The 21,883-nt window shown below is 39.7% G+C and overlaps 1 protein-coding gene across 2 annotated transcripts in view; it reads right to left on the reverse strand.

The window, feature by feature from the left end:
• The window catches only part of LOC140911599 (DNA excision repair protein ERCC-6-like 2), a 67,465-nt gene that overhangs the window by 33,124 nt on the left and 12,458 nt on the right, over positions 1 to 21,883 (reverse strand). For both annotated transcript variants that reach the window (XM_073344952.1, XM_073344954.1), the window contains exons 5-10: positions 19,795 to 19,914; positions 12,370 to 12,563; positions 7,789 to 7,950; positions 6,281 to 6,488; positions 4,625 to 4,765; positions 1,311 to 1,424 (exon numbers count right to left, since the gene is read on the reverse strand). In XM_073344952.1, the coding sequence (XP_073201053.1) occupies positions 1,311 to 1,424; positions 4,625 to 4,765; positions 6,281 to 6,488; positions 7,789 to 7,950; positions 12,370 to 12,563; positions 19,795 to 19,914 (939 nt within the window). The remainder of the gene's footprint in view (positions 1 to 1,310; positions 1,425 to 4,624; positions 4,766 to 6,280; positions 6,489 to 7,788; positions 7,951 to 12,369; positions 12,564 to 19,794; positions 19,915 to 21,883) is intronic.

Below are 21,883 nucleotides of genomic sequence, written 5' to 3' on the forward strand. Positions count from 1 at the left end.
AAGAAAGCCTCATCCACCTCATCCCCTTGGTCCGGTGGTCTATAGCAGACTCCCACCACTACATCGCTCTTGTTGCACACACTTCTAAACTTAATCCAGAGACACTCAGGTTTTTCTGCAGTTTCGTACTGGAGCTCTGAGCAGTCATACTGCTCCCTTACATACAGTGCTACTCCCCCACCTTTTCTGCCCTGCCTGTCCTTCCTGAACAGTTTATAACCATCCATGACAGTACTCCAGTCATATGAGTTATCCCACCAAGTCTCTGTTATTCCGATCACGTCATAGTTCCTTGACATCACCAGGACCTCCAGTTCTCCCTGCTTGTTTCCAATTTAGGCACTTACTATGGTGCCATTTAAAGTGTAAAGTATAAAGTCCAGGACTTTATACTTATACCTATCACCATAGTAAGTTCCATTTAGGCACTTACTATGGTGATAGGTATAAGTATAAAGTCCTGGACAGCGAGGTGTAACACTTTTCAAAGAGGGACCGCCTTCTTGAGGATTAAGCCAGGAATTCTGCACTCTTATCCCCTTGAGGCCTCCAAATGAAGGTGATAACATCCCTTTCTTTTTTACTCATTTGCGGTCTTAGAGGTATATTGCAACACTTTAAAAAAAAAAAGTTTCTATGCTGCCTCTGTCTTCACTTGAGGAAAGAAGTAAAGTGAATTCCAAGAAAATATCTGTGTGCCAACATCAGTTTAGATTCACAAATTCCCCCTTGCCATTCTAACAATTCCAGCTGACACTGTCTTCTCCTTGCCCCTACTTTGATAAAAGTATTTCTTCTTGTGCTGTTCAAAGCAATTCAGCTCTCTCAAAAGAACAATTCTTTTGGAAAGCAAATGCCCTAAAACATTTTCTATTTTTACAAAGAAGCCAACCCTGGAGAAATTCTTTTGATAAACAAATATGTTACAAGTAGTTACCTCTGACATTATTTGAACACTAAAATGTCTACTTATCTACTGTTCCCCCAACATCACCAGAATTCAGTTTTTAAAAAATTACTCGTGACTAAACGAAAAATATTGCTACCGTTGAAAACTACCGAATAAGGGTTGTTCCTGCACTATAAAAGTCAATGGGAGTTTTGCCATTCGATTTTATGGGAGCAGGATCAGACACCAAGCACGAACCAAAATACTTCAATTCCTGCTAGCTCGACAAAAAGATGAGAGTAAATAAAGTTGAAAAGAAGTGGCCATCACAATTATAGCTAGCTGCTACAATAAGACCTTTTCACTAAAAAGTTTCTCCCTTTGTTTCACGACTTTGCTCTTTAGGCAGACCCAAACCAACCTGATGTTTGCTGGTGTTCTCTGTCTGTAGTAGAGCAGCATGATTAGCAACCTTCCGAAGGATTGTCAGGTAACTGAAATACAGTGCCCTCATTGTTTCACCATGGGCATTTGTCTGTAGAAACAAAACAAAAAAAGCAATAATGCTTCCTAAAGGTACAAACAACCTAGAAAAATGTGACTATCCTACAATTATAGATATTCTAACCACATTTATTGGCAACTGGCAGAATCAGCGTTCTAGAACTCTAAGATGAGAACTACCATTTTCAGCAGAAAGTGTATTTGCGATTTCCAAGTATTTTTTAAAACCTCTTCCACATAGATTAATATGGGAACCTTATTGATTTTATTAAAAATGCAGCATGACAGAGAATACTTACAATTTTCCTGCATTTTGTAACAAATAGCATTAACAGAAAAGATTTCTTCAGAGCCGACGCCAGGCATAGGCAAACTAAGCAATTGCTTAGGGCCCTGAGCAGCTCAAGGGGGCCCCTTATTAATTATTGGTATGTTTTGTGTGTGTGCGGTTCCAAAAACACTCCTGCTAGCACCGCCTCTGCTTCAAGACAACAATGTTGTTTATATTTGTTCTTACATATTACAGAACACGTAATTTATAGAAAGTTAGGGTAACCAAGATGCCATGTAACATGTCATATGAAAAACAGAAATGGAAATGTTACAAACAATTTAAAATCAAATTTAAATCACAGTTGTTTTAATGGCATCTTACACAACAACAGCTAATAGTTTTCTTTCTGAAAAGAAACTCAACAATATTTTAAATAGATAAATTAATAATAAAATTATAAAAATATAATAATATAATAATAAAAAATATAATTAAAATGACTTTAAATGTTTATGCAAGGTTTTCTACTGAATCAGCAATGACATCAGATAACTGTGTTTTCCTGGTTATGGCTGACTGACTTTAAACATGTGAATATGCCAAAAATAACAGCCAGTGCATATCACTGAAGTCACTAGTTGACAAATAATAAAAATGACAGCTTTAGCACTTGCACTCCTTTTCCAATATTATTCTTAAATGCCTACCATAACATTTTAACTAGTGCTCAATCATGTTTCCCCCTACAACCTTTCAAATTGCTAGATTTCATGGGTAACTTCAGGAAGTTATTCTATAGCAATCTATTTTACACTTAAGCATCCAGGATGTGGCCAAGGGCTTCCAGTAATTTCAGGTGTCATTAGCGAACTGAATGAAATGGAGGGTCACTTTTCTCTACAAAACATCATGAGACATAGAAGCATGGAAACAGCTACTGTTAAAATTAGTGAAAAACTAGCAGCACACCTTCATAACGTAAAATCTATTAATAAAATAAACAATCCAAAAGCTGCCTTACTGTAAAAAGCATTTCAACAAGAGATAAAATAGATCAGGTTATCACACTGAAGCAAAGCTGAAAAACATTTATAATGTACATGAGGAATAAATACAGTATATAAAAGTGTGTCATTGGCCAGTATTATGTGCTCATTTTACTATTATTGTAAAGTGTGTATTTGAATAATGATTTTCCATTACAGGACAACTTCTGCTGAGTAAATACAAATGTATGCTTATAATTTGAATTTATTGCTATTACTTAGAGCTGGAAGTGAGCTAATAGGTCCTTCAGTCCATCCCCCTATCCATGCAGGTTGTTCCCGACTGTACCTTTTCTAATGTTTTACCACAGATCTAAGAAGGCTATTCCACAACCTAATACAGCTCAAGTAAGGAAGTTTTTCTTGATATCCAATCTAAATTTTTCCATTCTTAAAATTTGAATCAGTTGGTTGAGAGAAGCTGTCCATAACACTCTCAACCCAGACTGTAACAGCTCTTAAAATATGGGTGTCAAGGGCAGAGCAAACTGAGTGACCTGGAGACACAGATATGCCTAGACAATAAAGGGTGATAGGGTACATGGAAGAAAACGTGAGAGACTGCAGTAAGTTAAAAGTAACAGGGAAGTTGACAAAACAACAGAGTATTTAATGTAAAGATAGAATACATGGAAATTTAGAAAAAAAATGCATTGCTTTAAATTGGAGAAGTAAAGACTGGGAAGAATACCAACCAGCCAAAAAGAGTGAAGTTTATTATTTTGAAAATTATAAAAAAGAAGACATTCAAAGCAGACAAAAGACAAGAAGTCTTCAGCAATTACTACTTCAGGGAACAGCAAGACCAGTGGAGCTTGAGGCAACTTCCATCACAGCACTTCCACCAATAGTTTACAGATGACCTGTGTCTCAATCAGTTTGATTTATTTTGTCTAGGTTTTTAAGTTAACAAGCTGCCTGAAGTAAAATGATTTTAAATGTAATCATCAGGACTCCCAGGACATTTTAAGGGACAAGGTTATGGGTTTGCTGAAGTAACCATCCAGGATGCAGTTCTTGAGTTTAAACTGACAAAAAGAATTCTTATCAAAGCCTCCTTCTGAATATTTTCTCCTTGCATGCAAAGTGCAATGGCTGTACTGAGTGGAAGATCACAAGGGGTCAGTAGGTACTGTTAAGTCCGAGTTAACTTGAAATTACACAGTTAAGTTAAACTATAACTAACTTTAGTTTCTTCCCCATGACCTCCAATTAACTGACACTATATTTATATTTATAACTGGAGTTTAATTGCATTTTTTTCTTAAAGTTCAGTCTTTCAATAGTTTTCCTGTATGTACAGTATATTTTCCTTGTTTTGTTCTTTAAATTGATTTCCCTGTTTTTCAAAACAAATTTTTATTGTTTAATAGATTTTGTTGCCAGTGTATTTATATACATTTACCTTTTGTTCAACTTTCCCTTGTGAACTATAACATACAGATTAAGACAGCCCCTTCTTAGCAGAAATAATCATTTGTGAATAGTGTCTACCGCTATCTCTTACCCTAATTAAAGACAGAGAATGTGAGAATCTCAGCCACCAACATGTCATAACTATCAGCAAATATTGGCTCTTTAATGGCAATGACCAAATAATGTACCTTTCATCCCCACCTTGGATTATTAAACAAATATAAAAAGGGATCAAAGAATTTCTATTCTGCCCTCAACTGCTACAAAAGTTGTGAGAGCAAAGGTGAGAGACAGCCTGTGCGTCTAGAGGAACAGTGGTTTTGGGGAATGCTCCACTCTGCAACTCCTCTTTTGGTGATCTATTAGGAACAAGACCTGCAAAATAGGTAGGGCCAGTCATTCCCTGAAGCATATTCCTTCACATTGTCCAAACCAGCAGGGTGGAAAGATGCAAGTTACTGTACATCCTGAAATCTAGACTGTGAAAATACTTACTTTGTAACAACAATTCTTCCTTTTACGGCCACTGCTACAACTACAGGGCTCCCGTGCTCGCAATACTAAGCTTACATCTTCTGTTGCCAACACAGCCTGATATACTTGTTTCTGGAACTCTGTCAGGGAACAGTATACCGTCTGCCAAGATAGAACCCCAAAATACAATTGTATGCAGCATACATGAAAAAACAACAAAGACCTCAATAAGAATATAACACAAAAATGCTAAAATACTAAAATTACAGGAAATGGAAAATAAACTGATAGATGTACAGGTAGTTAAAGGGTATTTTTCTGCTCCCAACAAAGAACTGGAGGCTGATGTGCTGGAAAAAAAGTGTGAAAATATGGTCAACAGGTAACTGTGGTAATTTTAATACAATTTTTTTTTACCAATTCTATTAGCAGTATTAAAATCAAACTACATCAATCATTCTGCAGTTTTACTTCCACTACATTTTCTTTAGGCTTTTTGGGGGGGGGGGGAGGAGGGGGGGGGGAGTTATTGAGTGAGTGAGTGAAGGTTTAAAAGACCTAGCCATAAAAGTTCTTGCCCACTTAGTCAGAATGGTTTATTTGCCTTTTCCTTTCACCACCCTTTGGTACTAACTATTGTAGAACACTTCTACAGTCAGAGAGATAAAAAACAGTCAAATCTAAGAGACCTATTGATACTGAGAGTCACAGGAATGGGGCGGGGGAGGGATCTGTACAGTGGTGTGTCCAAAACTCTTATCCCTCCTCCCAAAGACCACGGGTGGCATCTCCATGACATCTTTGGTCTTAACCAGCAGGAAACAGAAAATCCCAAGATCACTTCTGAACTTAGGCCACCCACATAGCAGCAGCACCATGCTGTGCTATAATAATACAACAGTAACTTGAACGTATACTCACATTAACAAGAGAATGAAAAGACATAAAACCGCTAGATTTAGAAAAGCACCTGACTGACGTTTGTGTTAATCTTTCCTTTAGAAGACACAGTTTGGATGACATTATTACAGGCTCTGTATGAAGGGCAAAACAAAATCTAGAAAAACAGCTGCAAGCTAATGTGTTTAATTTATTAGATGTATTTGTGCTTGCTGGCTAAATAAATTCTCATATTCATCAAAACAGCCTAGTCATGATGATTTAAAAAAGTATGAATTCTTAAATTATGTTTATGCCAGCACCAAAGGAACAGCCACAATTAGTCACAATTAACTTAAAAAAAATAAAAACAATTTTAAAATGAATACCATAAAAGGGGAGGATTGAAAGTAATTGGCTTTTAACAAGTCTTAATTTATATATTATCAGACTCCACCTCCTGCACACAGAAATGTGAAGCTGATATTAGCCATATAATTACAACTGTGCATATAAATTAAGCATCTGGATGTGTTAATGGTCAGTCAAATGTCTTGCTGGGCATTTCCATGCCCAAATAACTCAATCTGAACATGCAATCATAGTAATTATGTGAACAAATGAAGTGTACTACTGCATGTGCATTTTTGCTCACAACCTGGACCTCTGAACTCTAGAAAAATCTGACCACAGAACCATGAACTACTAGATACACTATAAAAAAAACACTACGATATATATAACAACCACCAAGATATGATATATTTATTAGTATTTTGTAAAAATGGCCACTCTTACTCTGTCTTCCTTTTTTGGCAACTGATCACTAATAAAAGCCTTAGTACGTCGCAGGAAGCAGCCAGACATTTTTCTTGCTAGCTTCTGCATGGCCTTTCGACCTGTTGCTAGCTCTCTCTTAGTTGCGGTGTGCCTCTGGCCATGCTCCACTGGATCAGAAAATTCCTTCTTGAAATGTGTTCTGCTACCCAAAAGTCCAGGTATAGCCCTAAAAGAAATAAAAGAACAGCAGTTATTGGCTGAACGCGAACGCAGAATATCCTCTTCCATTGACTAAAAGCATGTGAAATACTCCTGACTAACAGTGACAGATCTTAAATCAATCATCAGCAGTTAAATGAATAAATACGACTCATGTATATAATAGAAATGTATCATTCTACTTCCAGACAGTCAGCCTTTCCATGTACTCACTGTCAGCCTAAGTTTAGGCACCTAAATCCCCATACAGGCTCTTCAGTAATAATGACACAATTTTCAGAGGAGCTCAGCATCTGCACGTCCAATGGATGCTGACCGGTGTTATGAATCAGGTTACTATTATTTAGGAGCTTATTTTAAGGATTTAGGTGCCTAAAGTTTAGGCACCCAGGTTTTAAAATGTTGACTTTGATTCTTTCTGCTTTAATTCCATCAGGTTATAAAGATATCAAATAGTTTAATGAATCTGAATCTAAAGAAAACAACAGGAATTATTAAACCCATTAGGCATTTTCTGAGAAATACTCCCCATTGGGTAATCCATTCTAACACCATCTTAATGTTTTAGTTGCTTGGATTTTACATTAAGCTTTGCTACTAACTCATCCCCTTCCTGACATTTCACTTCAGCCCACAATTGCTGCATATTTAAGATTTTTAAAATTGTAAGTAATAAAAGATTATTTTGTTTGCACTTTCTATTCCCTCATCTGGGGGTCTTTTTTCCTCTTTAAAGTTCTTTGGGGTAGGGACTGTCCCTTCCTATATATTTGCACAACACCTAGCACATTTTGGGCACTACTGAAATATTAATAGAAATCATCAGGAGGACACACAACACTCTTATCTACATGAATGTGAGTTGTGCACTTTAGACAAAGCAGGGAGCAGAGTGCCTGAGACTGGGAGCTAAATAATTATTCTTATCCTGTTACATGTGGGGTGGAGTGGGGGCACCACAGGCCAGGGAAAGAAAGGAAGGACCACTGGAAAGAAGTTAGGAGGGGTAATAATAAGAGAAAAGAACTCCTCCCCTGCTTACCAGTACCCAAAAGAGTGAGGGGATGAGGACGCCCCCAAGTTTACCAGATACAAGCTATCTAAGACTACTCTAAAAGATGGGTTATTCCAACAGCTTGGGGGCAGTGCCCTGGTGGGAAAACACATGTACTTCCAGCAGAAACAAGACAAAAGTGTGATGGAATTCCTACTATAGCACAGTTTCTGGACACTGCTGAGCCCCACACCATTACTACCCTGTCACTTCTCTGGATAAGTCTTAATTAAAATATTAACTTCTTACTTACCAGTCCATGACACACCACAATTCTTTCATGTTGTTCTGAAGAATGGTTCCAGTAAGACCTATACGAACACTGCATTTTAAAGCCTTCATAGTTTGGGTTATTTGAGCCTTTGGATTCTTGATTCTGTGTGCTTCATCTACAATTACAGCTGACCATTCTAGGCTGTGGATCAACAGGAAATACAGTTTCATGTAGCTGTCGCTTGCATTATCTCACAAACATGTACTTAGAATTAGCTGTGCTTCCTCACAATTGTTGACTAAAAGCAAGTGACTTAAAAGAAATGCCATCAACTTAAAAAAAAATTCAAAGACAAGTCCAAATGTTACAAGTAACACTTAATATTATTGTAAGTGAAAAAAACATATCAGCTATTTTTTCAGCTAACTTTATGTATTTTACATCCTGTTGTGTGTACTCAGTTTCACTATAATCAATTTGTTCAGATCCCTCACACAGATAAATGAAAGAGAAATAATGTTTCAGGAAACAGAAAAATTTGGTTTTACTATCACATACAATGGGACTTAGGTATAATATCTGAGATTTTTAAAATTCTCTTAAAAAAATCCTCAGATTTCAAGATGGAAGTGTGCCTTAAACTGTAGTTTAAGAGGAATCTGGCTCCCTTTCTTGAGCATTAAATCAACTCTGCAATGAAAAATATGCATCAGAAAACTGTACTAATCAAGTTCTTTAAGCTTGCATGAGGAGAATTTGATTACTTTCATCCATTATTCACCTGTAGTTTATATTTACTTTGTTATGACTAGAAATTAGGCTATTTCCAACCCGGCAGCTAGCTGAGCCACCCACTATAGCTAGAGCCCTATCAAATTCACAGCCATGAAAATCATGTTACGACTGTGAAATCTGGTCTCCCCCTGTGAAATCTGGTCTTTTGTTTGTTTTTACCCTATACTATACAGATTTCACAGGCATTTCTTAAACTGGGGGTCCTGACCCAAAAGGGTGTTGAGGGGGGGGTCACAAGTTTATTTTAGGGGGGTCGTGGTATTGTCACTCTTACTTCTGTGCTGCCTTCAGAGGCAACCTAGCCGTGGGGCGCCCAGCTGCAGCAGTGTAGAAGTAAGGGTGGCAATACCATACCATTGCATCCTTACTTTTGTGCTGCTGCTGCTTCTGGCAGTGGCTCTGCCTTCAGAGCTGGGCTCCCAGCCAGCAGCCGCTGCTTTCCAGCTGCCCAGCCCTGAAGGCAGCGCTGCCGCCAGCAGCAGCACAGAAGTAAAGGTAGCAGTACCGCAACCCCCTCTACAATAGCCTTGCAACGCCCCACACACACACAAAATTCCTTTTTCGGTCAGGACCCCTACAATTATAACAGCATGAACTTTCAGATTTAAATAGCTGAATCATGAAATTTATTACTTTTAAAATCCTATGTCCGTGAAATTGACCAAAATGGACCATGAATTTGGGAGGGACCCAACTATGGCATTGCTTTCGTAGGCTCCTGCCTCTCCTAAGGTTAGACTTATCTTAAAAAATGAATTTAGCGCACTGAAAAGGCTTTGTGGCCAAAAATATGAACTATTGCCAGTCATGCTATACCTATTCTGTGAAAGAGAAAGGCTGTCTGTCTCTAGGCTATTAATCCAGCAGCTTTTAATATCACTAACTCCACTTTTAAAAGATTTTTTAAAAAGTTAATTAACAATTATAAAAAGGTAGCAGATTGAGAACACTGCTTACTGAAATTTTACATTTTCCCCACACAAGAGGTACAGCATGGGTAGCAGCAACAGGGAAAACATCCTTATCAATGAGTCTGAAACATGACTTGAAGGGATCAACTGTAGGGATGACAGGATTGTTTATTCTTTTTGATATCTCTACTGCCAATGATATCGGGGGGTTGGAGGGATGTGGAAGGGAAAGCTGCATATCGAGCAGCACGGGAATTATGGGCAACTGTTCCAAAAGGAATCTGAACAATATCAGCAGCCATTGCATGGTAACAACTTTTGGTCACTATCAGTCTGGAACACAATAAAACCCCATGACCTAAAGGTGAAATGATTCAGATCACATTGCTAATCCTGAGTCATCCAGCCCCCAGAGAGATTTATTTAAATTCAAATTTATAAAGCAGGTAGAAGATTAGTTCTGAAACAATGATATTTTGAGCAATTTCAAAATACATTAACTTCAAGTTTGATGTTCCTTTAATACAATCAAGCAGCTGCAAGTAGGAGCAGGCACATTTTAAAGTATCAAAGTTTTTTTTCCATTTAAAAAAAATCTATTTTAGATTAATTTATTTTTAAGACTGAACCTTCATTCAGTACTATTGAAATACTCTAAATCAAGTAGCCCATGTCAGCCTCCTATATCTCAAAAATCTACTTTAAGAAAAGTCAGATACTCTCAAGAGAACATAAGAGATAAAACCATGGCTAGATGCAAAGTAGGAACAGGAATGAGCATATTTGAAAGTAACCAATTTCAACTAATCATTCCTTATGCTCACGCATGAAGAGATCTGAGTATAGGGATTACTCCTCCCTCTCACACAGATTCTCACATCTCTACTTCAAACCACAGTATTTTTAAACAAGACTAGGTTGACAGAGATAGCTATAGGGATCTCTTCAGCTGTGAGTCAATCTAAATTGTTATCAAGTCCTGAAGGTGAACCCAGCTGTTTAAACTACAAGACCATGTCAAGCTGTCAGCAAGTTTGTACTGTGAGTTCTCTAGTATTTAAACAGTCAATACTGACTTGCTCAATTGATTGTACTCAAGGTTATGAACTATAGCAGAGACAAATTGGAAAGCAGGAAGATCTCATATTCTATCAAGTCCTTTGGGGTATTAAGAAACATAAATATTACAATATCTCTCTTACTTAAAGTTTCCTGAATTAAAGGACCAACACAACCTGGCAAAAAACACTGCACTGTGTCAACTATTTGCACTGTACACCAGAAGTTAATCTACTGTGAGGACTTGTTGGGGGATGTGTGGGGGGGGAGGGGGAGGATATGGAGAGTTCTATTCTAAACTAAATAAATACATATTAAATCATTTCCTATCATTACTTTTCCATGTAGGCAACTGCTGTATTGCAACAAAAATATTATATGATCATGAATGGGAGGTGAGGCTGTCTGTGGGATCACAGATGAGAGTAGGTTGTCCATGAGACAATTAAAGCATGGTCCACTAACAGTGGATACTGACCTCTGTCATGCAACAGGGATATGTAACCTAGATGCATATTCTACTACTAGTGATGACCCACAGCTTTGCCATTCCAGTTTATGGCAAGTATGGGGGGTGGGAGAGTATGTGCACTGTGCTGGGAAATCTTGTGTTGATTTATGAGAGTGGCGAAGGAAGAGTGTTTGCTGCGGTGAGGAGCTATCTGTGTTTGGGGTTATTGTGTGTTCTGGGAGATTTGTGCTGAGTTGTGTCGAAGGGGTGTGCACTGGGAGACTGTGTTGAGCTGTATGGGTGGTGAATAACAGCTAGTTGAGTTCATTTGTGTGAGGGTATTGTGTTTGGATGTTTTGCATTGTGCAATCTGTAAAGTTAAAATGGCTGACAACTTAAAAAATACATGTTCCCCAAAGTTTGTGCACAGAGCTGCTCCCTGTTGGGAGGGACCACCACCTCTTTGTTACCCCACACAGCTGTCACTCCCACCTTCTCTGATCAAGTGTCACATTCCAACCACCAAAGAACATTTGGACTCTAACATTCCACCTGGTTCTCATCAGGAATATGAGTGAGATTGGAGGAAATGTGTGTGTAGTGATGGGAGCTTTGTGCAGGTGGCAAGTGAGGGATGTGTCCGGCGGTGGGGGCTGTGTGTGTTTGGGGTTACTGTGTGGGCAGAGTTATGTTGGTGGTTTTGAAAAACTGCGGCAGTTGGGCCCAGTAATCAACCATCTGGACAGTCTCCCTCATACAACCAATAAAATTGTTGCATGCTAATTAGGTGTAGATATTAACTCTGATATGGCAATGGAATAGGACTCTCAGCCTGACTTTACATGGGTGTAATTCGTAAAGTCAAAATGGCTGAAAACTTAAAAACTGGACTCAACAGACTGCAAATCACGCTGAAGATTCAACATTGTGATATTTTGAACAAAAAGAGCTCACAACCATGCTTGAAGCTGTTCCCATCACTTTCACATTGATTCTATATAAATCTTACACTTCAAAGTGACAATCCTGGAATCTTATTATACAAATGAAAAAATAAGTCTAGGGCAGGGATTCTCAGGGTATCAAGCCTGTGCCATCCCATGTATTTTAATGGTCATTTTGGGGGACAGAATGGGAGAGACAGAGACTAGTTTGCCTGACATTTCAACATTTAATACAGCTATCATTCAAATAACTACCTTCTTGGGGGTTACCCATTAGAAAGAGATTCTGTTTGGTAAGTTCACTGGATATAGATGTACTGTATCTCCTCATTCCACCTCCCAGTAAGGAGTTAGATTCACAGGATTTAAATAGTTGTCAAAAAAATTTAAAACCAAAACACTGTAGACTGTTACAAAAAACAGTGTTTGCACAAATGAACATTAGAAAATGTTACATTACCTGTTAAGTTCATCCAAACATAGGCGAAGTGTCTCATATGTTGTTAGAGCAATCTCACACTTTCCCTGCTTGATGCGACTCAGTTCATTGTCCTTTCTACTGCCATGTAAAATAGCGACTCTGAAATAGCCCCAAGTGTCCAACTCATCCTTCCAGTTATAAAGCACAGAAAGAGGGGCCACTATTAGGAAAGTCTAAAAACAAACAGCTGTCATTATACTGCTGCAGAACCCATGTCAAAAACATTTTATCAAGAGCTGTCATGCAAAAATCAAAATAATGAGCATTGTTTTAGTATTTAAAAGTTTGAATTCTATTTAATCATTTTCCATGAATGATATTTATTATTTGCTTAGCGTTATATGAACTGAACAGGGAAGAGAAGAATTAGAGGACAAACTCATAAAAGTAAATCAATCTAAGTTTATTTACAGTGTGTGGTCATCAGAGGAAACATACAGAAGGAGTACTGCTTCAAAGCAATAATGGTACTTACTCAAGTTATACTGTAAAGCTTTACAAAAAAAAATCTACTTCATATGGACAGAGAGAGTAAAACTGATGAAATGCAAGAACTGTAGAAAAATTATGACTGTAGATTGTTAGAGAAAACACCAACCATCACTTTCTACTTCTATAGAATGTGCATCCACGGATCACAAAATGTTTTACAGATGGGAAAACAGAGACTTGTTTGATGTCACAAAGCTAGTTAATGGCATAGCCAAGAACAGAATACAGGTTTTTTCTCTTCCATCTACTTGCATATTCCATTAAACCACAGTCGTTCTTATGAATGGACACAAATGAAGAACCAAAAGACACCTGCATCTGAATTATGTAATTAGTCCATTAACTATATTTGCTACAACTAACCTCAAAAGGCCAATATTGATTCATATTTTATTTGTTTTTTAAAATGTATTTTAGGTATTAGAGATATTAACCTTTGCCGGAAAAATGCAGAACACTAAAATTGTTCGTGGTAGATACAGTTAGCTGATTTCAACCTTTTTACAACGTGTATTTTAGTTCAATGCATATATTCCCATACAGTAGATATTCTCTGGATTCAATTGTGAATTTTTGTTTAATAAAGTATTTCAAATTTACCTTTAAGACTCTCTACTGTTTTGTATTTAGTAAGCGTTTGACTTAATTGAAGAATAAGAACATTGTATTAGCATGTGTACATGGCTTTTATAAAAAGAAACATACGATTTGTACATGCCATTGAATAGGACACAAGACTGGGAAACAAGAGACTAGGTTCTATTCCTGGCTGTGATACCTTGGAAAGTCACTTCACTTCTGTGCCTCAATTCTCTCTCATCTGTACAATGGGAACAATACTAAATTAACCACAGTTGAGAACTGGTTTAAAAAACACAGATAAAAAGCACTACATATAAATATTAAGTATTATTAATACCACCATAATCTTTTATAATCCTGGTCCTATTACAAATGCTCACTCAAAGGATTGTGGGACCAACTCACGCGCAAGATATTGAAAAGCTTCCATTTAGCACATTACTTTGGGTAAAAGAACAAATCAGGACTTTACGAATAAAAGTATGTATCTTAGAATCCTATTTCAAGCAATAACACTTATTACTTGTTTACACCAACCAAAAGAGAAATAAGAATTACTTGCGTATTGTATACCATTGACACTTTTGTCATCATTTTTCTCTCTTTTTCTTTTCAGGGAACTGAACCACAAAGGGAAGTTTCCACCTTGTCTAAACTACTGCATACAGTAGGTTTCCAAAACACTGATTTTTAAGCAATATACAAATTCATTGTGGCAAAAATTATCAAATAAGAAGTAACACTAAAAGAGGCAATTCAAAAATAACTTTACTTAGCCCTGGTCTACACTACAAGGTTAGGTTGAATTTAGCGGTGTTAGGTCGATTTTATAAGCAATGCAGCTACACAACCAACCCTATTCTGTCGACCTAAAGGGCTCTTAAAATCGACTAATGTACTCCTCTCCGATGAGGGGAGTAGCGCTAAAATTGACCTTCTCGGGTCGAATTTGGGGTAGTGCAGATGCAGCATTGTGCAATTCTACGGCATTGGCCTCAGGGTGCTATCCCAGAGTGCTCCAATGTGACCGCTCTGGACAGCGCTTTCAGCCCCGATGCACTAGCCAGGTACACAGGAAAAGCCCTGGGAACTTTTGAATTTTATTTCCTGTTTGTTCAGTGTGGCAAGCTCAGCAGCACAAGGGACCATGCAGTCCCAGAATTGCAAACAAGCTCCAGCATGGAGTGAATGGGAGACACTGGATCTGATTGCTGTATGGGGAGAAGAATCTGTGCAGGCAGAACTCCAATCAGAAAGAAGAAATGCGAATATATATATGCCAAAATCGAACAGGGCATGGTGGAGAGAGGATACACCAGGGACACACAGCAGTGCTGTGTGAAAGTTAAGGAGCTCAGGCAAGCCTGCTACAAGATAAAGGAGGCAAAAAGTCGCTTTGGGTCAGAGCCCCATACATGCCACTTCTGTGATCAGCTGCATGCCATTCTAGGGGGGACCCTACCAGTACCCCACCACTGTCTATGGACACCTGCAAGGGGGGAGTCTCAAGCAACACGGGGAGGATTTTGTGGATGAGGAGGAGGAGGAAGAGGAGGAGAATGCGCAGCAGGCAAGTGGAGAATCCGTTCTCCCCGGCAGCCAGGATCTTCTCATCACCCTGGAGCTAAGACCCTCCCAAGGCGGGTTCCCGGACACTGAAGGTGGAGAGGGCACCTCTGGTGAGTGCACACTTGTAACTACACTACAGGGGTTAAAAGCAATTGTGTTTAATATTTGATTTGCCCTGAAGAATTGGGATGAATTCGCGGCCAGTACAGCTACTGGAAAAGTCTGTTAACATGTCTGGGGATGGAGTGGGAATCCCCCAGGGGCATCTCTATGAAGCTCTCCTGGAGGTACTCTGAAAGCCTTTGCAGAAGGTTTCTGTGCGGGGGCTGCCTTATTTCATCCTTCATGGTAGGACACTTTACCACGCCAAGCCAGTAGCAAGTAGTCTGGAATCACTGCAGCACAAAAGCATGGCAGCGAATGGTCCTGGATTTTGGTCTCATTCATGCAACATTCGGTCTTTATCTTTCTGTGTCAGCTTCAGGAGAGTGATATCATTCACGGTCACCTGGTTGAAATACAGGAATTTTTGTAAAGGAACAGTAAAAGGACCCCGTTCATGCTGGGCTGTTTGCACTTGGTTAAAAGGGATCGTCTGGAGAATAGCCACACAGTGGGGACAGGGGTGTGTTGCACATCCACCCCAAAACCACAGCCACTCCTTTTAAACAGCAAACCCAACCGGCATTGCTTGCTATGGGAAAGGAGGGTGCTGGTTTGAAACCATTCCCACATGTTATGAAGCGGAAAAAGCCAACCCCGCGTACTCTTTGGCTTACTATGGCTGCCTGGAAACCAAATTCTGTTGCCCAGCTGTGTGTGATGTGTCACCATACTGGCAGGCACTCAATATAAAAGGCAAAATGTGACCTTGTACCTAAAGCACAGGTGCTGTCTGCTGTCAATGGCTTGGTTCACTGTGAAAGAGACTCCCTTCTGTTCTCAGAAACGTATCTTCTTAAATTTTACTCTCCCTTTTTATCCCCCTTGCAGGTGCAAATGTTTCTATGCTCCCCGTATCAACACCCTCCATGAGGTTATCGCAGATTAGAAGGCAGAAAAAAACCACACTCGCGATGACGTTTTCTGAGCTCGTGCAGTCCTCCCGCACTAATAGGCACAGCTGAATGCATGGAGGCATTCGGTGGCAGAGGCCAGGGAAGCATTCAGTGAGCATGATCAGAACATGCAGGAGGCTATGCTGAGGCTAATGGGGGAGGAAATAGACATGATCAGGCATCTGGTGGAGCTGCAGGAAAGGCAACAAGAGCACAGACCGCCACTGCATCCATTGTATAACCACCTGCCCTCCTCGCCAAGTTCTGTATCTTCCTTACCCAGACGCTCAAGAATGCAGAGTGGGGAGGATCCGGGCATCCAGCCACTCCACTCCAAAGGATGGCCCAAGCAACAGAAGGCTGTCATTCAAACAGCTTTGATTTGTAGTGTGGCTACAATAAGCAATGTGGCCTTGTCCTTCCCTCCTCCCCCACCCCACCAGGACTACCTTGTCAGTGATCTCTCTCTCTCTTTTTTTTTTATAAATAAAGAATGCATGGATTCAAAACAATAGGGACTTTATTTCCTTTGCCAGTTGTGGTCGACGGGAGAAGGGGAACTGGCTTCCAGGGAAGTAAATTCAACAAAGGGGGTGGTTTTGCATCAAGGAGAAACACACACAACTGTCACACCGTAGCCTGGCCAGTCATGAAACTGTTTTTCAAAGCCTCTCTGATGCACAGTGCGCCTAGCTGTGCTCTTAGAATCGCCCTGATGTCTGGCTGTTCAAAATTGGCCGCCAGACAATTTGCCTCAACCTCCCACCCCGCCAAAAACATCTCCCCCTTACTGTCACAGATATTATGGAGCACACAGCAATAACAATGGGAACGTTGGTTGCACTGAGGTCTAACCTAGTCAGCAAACAGCACCAGTGAGCTTTTCAACGTCCAAAGGCACATTCTATCACCATTCTGCACTTGCTCAGCCTATAGTTGAACTGCTCTTTACTACTGTCCAGGCTGCCTGTGTACGGCTTCATGAGCCATGGGAGCAAGGGGTAGGCTGGCTCCCCAAGGATAACTATTGGCATTTCAACATCCCCAACAGTAATTTTCTGGTCTGGGAAGTAAGTCCCTTCTTGCACCTGTTCGAAGAGCCCGGAGTTCCTAAAGATGAGAGCGTCATGCACCTTTCCCAGCCATTTCATGTTGATGTCGGTGAAATGTCCCTTGTGATCCACCAGTGCTTGCAGCACCATTGAGAAGTACCCCTTGCAGTTTATGTACTGGTTGGCAAGGTGGTCCGGTGCCAAGATAGGGATATGCGTTCCGTCTATCGCCCCACCACAGGTAGGGAACCCCATTGCAGCAAAGCCATCCACTATGACCTGCACATTTCCCAGAGTCACTACCCTTGCTAGCAGAAGGTCACTGATTGCCTTGGCTACTTGGATCACAGCAGCCCCCATGGTAGATTTGCCCACACCAAATCGAATCTCGACTGACCAGTAGCAGTCAGGCTTTGCAAGCTTCCATGGAGCTATCGCCACTCGGTTCTTAACTGTCAGGGCAGGTCTCATTTTGATATTCCTGCGCTTCAGAGCCGGGGGAAAGCAACTCACAAAGTTCCATGAAGGTGGCCTTACACATGCGAAAGTTTTGCAGCCACTGGGAATCAACCCATACCTGCAATATTATGTGGTCCCACCAGTCTGTTCTTGTTTGCCGGGCCCAGAATCAGAGTTCTACTGTATCAACCTGCCCCACTGCTGCCATGATGTCCCAATTGCCACATCCCATGCTTTCAGGAACATCTGTGTCCATGTCCTCCTCACAATCATCCTTGTGCTGCCATTTCCCAGCCAGGTTCTGCACATACTGCAGGATAATATGTGAGGTGTTTACAATGCTCACAACAGCAGCGCTGAGCTGAGCAGGCTCCATGCCTGCCGTGCTATGGTGTCTGCACGCTAACCCAGGAAAAAAGGTGCGAAACGATTGTTTGCCGTTCCTTTCAAGAAGGGAGGGAGGGGAGACTGACGACATGTACACAAAACCACCCGTGACAATGTTTTTTCCCCATCAGGCATTGGGAGCTTAACCCAGAATTCCAGTGGGCAGCGGGGACTGTGGGATAGCTACCCACAGTGCACCACCCTGTGAGTCGATGCTAGCCACAGTATTCAGGATGCACTCCACCGACCTACCACGCTTAGTGGGGACATACACAATCAACGGTATTAAATCGTTTTCTAAAGATCGACTTCTATAAAATCGACCTAATTTCGTAGTGTAGACATACCCTTAGTTGAACATCTCTTCAGCTATATCATGGACAGGTGTAACTTGTAATATTAGTTATGTGTCTTAGAAGTTCTCTTTCTACAGACATATTCCACTCTCTCAACTCATGAACTGTCAAACTGAAATTATTATCCATATAATAATTTGGATTGGCTACTCATTATGTTGGTTCCGTACACATTGATACACATAAAATATCAAAAGACGCCTGCTACAGAATAATATATAAATTAGCATTATAAGTGCCATTACTTTAAAACAGTGGCAAACTTGCTGGTGCAGTCTTACAACATGAGTCCCATAAAATCAACTATATTAAGTTGCAGCTTATTTAGCCCTGAAAAGAAGACGGATCCACAAACCAACCATTAAAAATATTTAAGTGATAAGTATTTAAATAAAAGGTTTAATGGTTTAAGATGGTTCCTGCAACTCAATCACCTCAATCAAATGAAAATCAGCTAGGTCTTTCAATGTAGGCATATGAAGGTGCGTCTTACATTTAAAATAAACTTTTAGATAATTTATCCATTTGCTAGCATTATAACAGATTATACAGGAAATCATATAGCCTCACTTCTAAAATCATCATATGTCTACCATTCAACATTTTATAGCTTATAGAAACTTCACAGATACAATGTAATTTTGAACCACCAAAAGACCTATAAACTTGTAACAGTCATTATAAAGGGAACCAATAGCTATCCCTATGTTTAGGTTGCCTAGCTCTTTCTGTTATAAAAGATCCTTCCAATCTTTCTTGAGACATGCTAAAACCTCCATCATTTGTAGCAGGATTTTGAAATTCATCAGAGGGAAAGCCCTTAGGCTGGAGAAATACTTTTTCTTTGTCTCATGAAATTACACTCGGTTCTGCAGATATAAACCATTTTCCTTTTCTTGCTTCCATTGTTCATAGGTCTTAACTACATGATCACATGTAGTTTTCCATAGGACACCTGACTCATTCAGTGCACAGAAAGGACATACATGGAAGAGTTAAGGTGAGACTAGCATTTCCTAACTTTCAAGTGCTTGACTTTGCAACTTAAATAATGTTTTTTTAAGTACACAATATACGATGTATTAAAGCATAACATTTAATTTTCCTTTTACGGACAATTGCTTCACTACCTACTTAGACCATTAGATTCATCCTGCTGAATTTTCCCACTGAATTTTCACATTTTGCATAGTTAAATAAATACTAGACCTACATATTGCATTGTCTCGGTTTTAAAAAAAACGGGAGGTTGACTTGCATTATCAAAAATCCATGAACATCTGTATTTACACATGCAAACTATATAACACCCAAAACCTGGTTTATGCAAACATATTTTTTGCAGTGCAAGTAAGTTTTTATTAAAAAAAACAGCATCAACTTTTATGTTATCAAAAATAAGTGTTTTATGTTATCAAAGAAAAAATCTATATCAATTAAAATTTTTACCTTTTTGGGGATATATGTTGGTTCTTTTTTCATGGTCCTCAATAAAAACTCTGGCATATTGTTTTCAATATCTTCACGTGTTCCCTTTTTGTGTAGTACTGCAGCCAGAAACGAAATGACCTAGAGAAAGAATGCAATTTACAGTGAATATGCAGAAAATGCAACAAAATATGAATATGTCCTTCAGACAACAGACATTCAGAGCACGATCCTAGAAGTGCTAAGCATCCTCAGTGTTTGTTGACTTCATCCTTGAAATATGACTTCAACTCCCCTTTTTCTGGAGAATCATCTACCCTTGGCCAGATGGTAAAAAAATGGTTTACAGGGCTAGAATGTTTGCTAATGGATGAAGAAAAAAACAGATCCCTGAAAAATACAGAAGATGTAGTGCACGAGGATAGTGAGAAACGACGGAAGGGGCATGCCTGGGAACTTTCCAAAGAAAGGAGGAAATAGGGTCCTTTAATGGGAAAACAGAAGCAGCAAAGATGTGGTTAGTCCACCTGAAACTTCAGTCCAAAGTTTCCTCTGGGGAAGGGAAAGGAAGGGTTTTAAACTGATGGTTGCTCAATCCTATTAATATGTATTTCTTATGTATTTCATAGATAAGGCCAGAAGAGACCGCTATGATCTGCTAGTCTGACCTCCTGTATACACAGGCCACAGGACTTTCCTGAATTAATTACCACTTAAACTAGAGCATGTCTTTTAGAAAAGCATTCAATCTTGATTAAAAAATTGCCAGTGACAAAGAATCCATCACAACTTGATAAATTGTTCCAGTGGTTAATTACTCTCAATGTTAAAAATGTGCACCTTATTTCCAGCCTACTTTTATCTAGCTTCAACTTCCAGCCATTTGATCTTGTTATACCTTTCTCTGCTAGAGTGAAGAACACAATATCAAATTTTGGGGCCCCAGGTAAGTACTTATACACTACAATCAAATCACCCCTTAACCTTCTCTTTGTTAAACTGAATAGACTGACACAAGGAGCTCAATCACTATAATGGCATATTTTCAAATCTTTTAATCTAGCAGTTTTCAACCTTTTTTTTCATTTCCAGATCTCTAAAAAATTTTGAATGGAGGTGTGGACCCCTCTGGAAATCTTAGAGATAGTCTGCGGACCCCCGGGGGCCATGGACCACAGGTTGAAAACCACTGTTTATGGTAACAACCACCTTTCGCGGACCGCTTAGGCATAGACCATTGATCCCCAGAGGTCCACAGACCACAGATTAGGAACCAATTTGATCATTCCTGTGGCTCTTCTCTGAGCCCTCTCCAATTTAGCATCATCCTTCTTGAATTGTGAACATCTGAATTGGACATAGCATTCCAGTAGCAGTTGCACTAGTGCCAAATACAACGGTAATATAACCTGCCTACACCTACTTGATATTTCCTTGTTCATGCATCCAACGATCATATTAGTCCTTTGGGCCAGCATTGCACTGGCAGCTCACATTCAACTGACTATCCAAAATGGCCCCAAAGTCTTTTTCAGAGCCACTGCTTCCCACGATAGAGTCCTTGCTCCTCTGATTCTCTGAGGCTAGCAACAGGATTAGCTTTCTCCATTGGATTCAGGGCCTGAAGTACAGCAAGGTCACCTTGTTAAGCCCCAGTTGCAAAGCATTCTCTGCTGACTTCAGCTTATCTGTCAGCTTGGAATGTGGGTGGCTTGAGGTAATATGGTACATACACTGCAACATTCTATAGTACGCTAGGGGCTCATAGTTTGAGCTACACTTCAGTGGTCATCCAGAACAAACAGAACGCAAAAAGCAAAGCTATTGACAGACACGGTTTGGCTACAAGAGTCACATTTTTTAAAAAAGAAAAGGAGTACTTGTGGCACCTTAGAGACGAACAAATTTCATGAAAGCTTATGCTCAAATAAATTTGTTAGTGTCTAAGGTGCCACAAGTACTCCTTTTCTTTTTGCGAATACGGACTAACAAGGCTGCTACTCTGAAACCTGACATTTTTAAAAACCACCCAGGTATGGTGTCCCAGGGACTATGCAGCAGTAAGAAGCAACTGTTCTGCCACTGCAGTGCTCATCTTTTAGAAGTTCAG

The sequence above is a fragment of the Lepidochelys kempii genome, chromosome 5 (genome assembly GCF_965140285.1).
Source record: "Lepidochelys kempii isolate rLepKem1 chromosome 5, rLepKem1.hap1, whole genome shotgun sequence".
Taxonomy (NCBI): Eukaryota; Metazoa; Chordata; order Testudines; family Cheloniidae; genus Lepidochelys; species Lepidochelys kempii.